The sequence below is a fragment of the Limulus polyphemus genome, unplaced genomic scaffold (genome assembly GCF_000517525.1).
Source record: "Limulus polyphemus unplaced genomic scaffold, Limulus_polyphemus-2.1.2 Scaffold9012, whole genome shotgun sequence".
NCBI lineage: Eukaryota > Metazoa > Arthropoda > Merostomata > Xiphosura > Limulidae > Limulus > Limulus polyphemus.
In genome coordinates, this window is record NW_013674622.1 from 8,528 (window position 1) to 12,015 (window position 3,488).

General features: G+C 41.4%; 2 protein-coding genes across 2 annotated transcripts; both read right to left on the bottom strand.

The window, feature by feature from the left end:
* Positions 1 to 777: 777 nt before the first annotated feature.
* Positions 778 to 1,671, bottom strand: LOC106475694. Its single transcript, XM_022379747.1, has 2 exons — positions 1,251 to 1,671; positions 778 to 881 (listed from the first exon to the last, which is right to left on the bottom strand). Exons 1-2 carry the CDS (start codon positions 1,669 to 1,671, stop codon positions 778 to 780), a joined length of 525 nt encoding a protein of 174 aa, XP_022235455.1.
* Positions 1,672 to 1,813: 142 nt separating this feature from the next.
* Positions 1,814 to 2,719, bottom strand: LOC111083310. The gene has a single exon (XM_022379749.1). It carries the CDS (start codon positions 2,717 to 2,719, stop codon positions 1,814 to 1,816), a length of 906 nt encoding a protein of 301 aa, XP_022235457.1.
* Between the last annotated feature and the right edge of the window lie 769 nt (positions 2,720 to 3,488).

A 3,488-nucleotide genomic window follows, 5' to 3' on the forward strand; every position in this document is an offset into this window, starting at 1 on the left:
CAAAAATACAAGTCAAGCTCGTTAATCTTTTAATTAACAAATTATGGCACTACATGAAAATTACAACTGCATCTTTCTTGCTTTCACTGATGCAAATTGGTCTATGATTTGCTCAAAGTCAGTTTTTTTCAGTTTCTTCTCTTTATACACTCAGCAGAGCAAGATCACAGAGTCTGCCTTGATCCATGGAGGCTCTCAAATACGAAAGTATTAGTTTTAACTTGCTGAATGATCTCTCACAACTGGCGATGGAAACTGCGATGATTAGCATTATCTGAATAGCAATGCGAAGATTGGGGAAGACGCTCTCATCTCCATACTGAACAATAAATTCGAGAAGCTCTTCAGGTCTTGATATTTTCATGTTGGCCCGACTTGATAGCAACATTCTGCAATCCAAAATTTCTTCATATAGCTGCTGTCCATCATCATCAGAGCTGTACAATTCACTCAAATTTTCGCACTTCTTCTTCAGGTCGTTACTGTCGGCGCCGTAACACAGCCCCTCGACATCGAGAAGGAACCTGAACTTGGTGTCAGTGTCGTGCAAACGAGCGAACCTTTCGTCCATTTCTCTGTGAAGATGGTTGAGTGTTCCCTTCATGACTCTTTCCATTTCCTCCTTGGCTGTTAACCCAGCGTCTCTCGAGTTCTCAACAGCCATTCGTTTCTTTCGTCTCTGACGTCTTTTAACTCAGTATTCCATTATTGACAGAGACTGAGTCCTTCTTCAAGTGACTCACTGACCAACACTTCTCTTTCATCATCAAAATGATATCAGAGGGCTTTGAAATCCAGGGCAGCATCGTGGAAGTTCATGTTAGGATCCTGCAGCCTCTTTTGAATACGGTCAATGCGAATGAGTACTTTGTTCCAAAATCCTAACAAAGTCAGAAAAGTGTAACTCAACATACGGTTATACAGCTGCCTTGCGTCACTTCTTGTTTCACTGGTCTCGTTTTCATTGTCTATCATGTCCTGTAGAACTTGAAGTATCTCCTCAAGGTACTTGCTGAGTGGCTTCACTGCTTCTGTCCTTGCACTCCACCTTAACAACCTTGCAACTTAACAACCACAAGCACGCCGTTTTTGAGTTTTCCCAGCGCTGTGTTGAATAAGAGAAGAACATGTATAGATCCTTGATGATTCCAAAAAACGTGACCATCATTGTATCCTGCTTGGCTGCATGTACACCCACCAAGTTGAGTGTTTGTTGCAATTCACAAACACTGCCAGGTTGTTTTTCTCACTTATTCTTTGATGAACACCACTTCTGTGTCCAATCATCACATCAGCGTTGTCATAGCACTGTGACCGACAATCGTGTAGCTCCATTTCGTCCTTCTCTAGCTGTTTCAAGATGTCTTCAACCAAGCTCTCAGCATCCTTCTGTCTTATCTGGATAAAACCAAGGAAGGACTTTTTAACACGGACTGTTTTCCTCTCAAAATCAGCTACCACGTACCTCACTACTTTTGACATCTGCTCACGGTGTGCCTGATCAGGAGTCGAGTCGAACATGAGATCATAATACTTGGCTTTACGAATGCTTCTCGGTAAACTCTGGTGAACAGTGGATGCCATCATGTGAATGAATTCGTTCTGGACACCCGGTGAAAGATAAGACGTGGATCCAGGATGACTTTTCACACGAGTGAGGTGTTCTTTCATGACAGGGTCAAAGGTGGCCAGTAGTTTCAGTAAGCCAAGGAAATTTCCCACATTGGAGTCATCGTCTAGCTGAAGTGACTACCTGTGTCCTCGCAAAGCCAGGTTCTGAGTTTCAAGTATTTTATGCAGTGAAGGATTCTCGTCAAGACATCACGCCATTTCTGCTTTCCTTCTCAATCTGTGACTGAAGTTCCACGTCAATCAATCCTTTGTTTACAGCTAAGTTTCGTTCCATTTCTTTCCACTGTGTGAAGCACTCCCAATGATTCTTAGCATTTTCATGAACACTAATCCTTTCATGTGCTTCCCACTGGTTGAATCCACTTTCCTGCTCCAATGAGGGTTGATGGTCTGACTGGGAATAGAGAAGAAAACAGATATAAAATGCAGACTTTTTAGAAGGGGAATAGACCAGCCATGAGTGAGTCACTTCTTCACCATGACCATTTCCCAATTTCCTCTTGAACCAAGTTTTGTTCATTGAGTGGTTATTTGTTGGTAAGAAAGGCCCCTCACTGTTCTGGAAATACTTTGAACCCAGCTTTATTATTTCTATTCTCAACGTGTCAGGCAGAATTGCTTTTCCAGCATTCGTGTCCAACTTCAGAAGTCCAATGTCATGCTGTTCAATCACTTCTGGAATGACAGTTCGAGGTTCTTCGACACCATACAGTTCACTAGGTTCACTGTCGTCAAATAAAATTTCGTCAATAAACTCAATATCACCACCACCACCACCATCGTCTTCCCCTCCTGACATGTCCACGCTCTCTTTGACAGCCTTACTCTTAACCTCGTTATACTCGGATTTATATGACTTGACTTTCTCGTCAGTTGGTGACGCATTTGTACTTGATCCACCTTTGGATTCTAACAAATTTGTAGCTGGTGCAGGTGATTCCATGGAACGTGTCAAACTACTTATTCCTGGCTTTTCAAAGATGTGCATGAAGAACTTGCTCGACTTCTTGGCTTCCTCTGCCTCCAACTTTCGTGTCTTCCATCCTTCAGCTTCACTTTTCTTCTTCTTCGTGAAGAAACGTTTCATGGTTTTCTTACCCAATGCTCTGAAATAAGGAAATGACACTTTTAATAAGAACATTAAATTTCATAGATTTTGCACAAAATTCTGGACTACCTCCCTAAGTTGCGCAGGAGAATGATCTTACTGCCAGTTGGCACTGTACTATGAGGTATGTAGCAATGTTGCTCCCAGCATTGTATTTTTGCCTAATAATTTATATAAGTGGTTTAGCATTCCAGCCATCCTAGTGCTTTTCACCTATGATAATCAAAGACAGATCATACATCTGAAGAAAATTCTTTTTTCAGTATTCGAGGATGTCTTGTCAGACTTTAATAGAAACTGCTCAGTGGCGCCCAGGGTACTTGCCATACCTTAGGTACGCCACTGATTGGCAAATAAATGGCAGTTTGGTTTTCATTATAACAAATGCAAGCAAATACGTGTGGGTTATCATAATCTGAATTATAAGTATAATTTGGACGTGAATCACCAAATAATAATAATAATAACAGTGTTATAAAAGAAATGGATCTTGGCGTAGTGGTTGATCAGTTTCATATTCTTAACTTAAGTCGCGTGGTGTTGCTACTACTTGTAGAATGATGCCTGGGATGTAGGCAGTGGTGGGATTCAAATATTTTAACAACAGGTTCTCTCACTAGATATTAAAAAAAAGGAGGGGCCAGAAAGCCCCCCCCCCACCCTATCCTACGTAGGAAAATAAAAAATTAAAAGGTCCGGGTCCCGTACCGGAAGGTAATTTGGTTAAGTTAAACGTTAAACCTTTACT

Excerpts from the sequence above, each read along its gene's own strand:
- LOC106475694 (XM_022379747.1), bottom strand. The coding sequence starts at position 1,671 with ATGAAAGAACACCTCACTCGTGTGAAAAGTCATCCTGGATCCACGTCT. Across the intron at positions 882-1,250 it reads TGGTGTTCATCAAAGAATAA|GATTTTGGAACAAAGTACTC; the intron begins GTGAGAAAAACA and ends TGACTTTGTTAG.
- LOC111083310 (XM_022379749.1), bottom strand. The coding sequence starts at position 2,719 with ATGAAACGTTTCTTCACGAAGAAGAAGAAAAGTGAAGCTGAAGGATGG.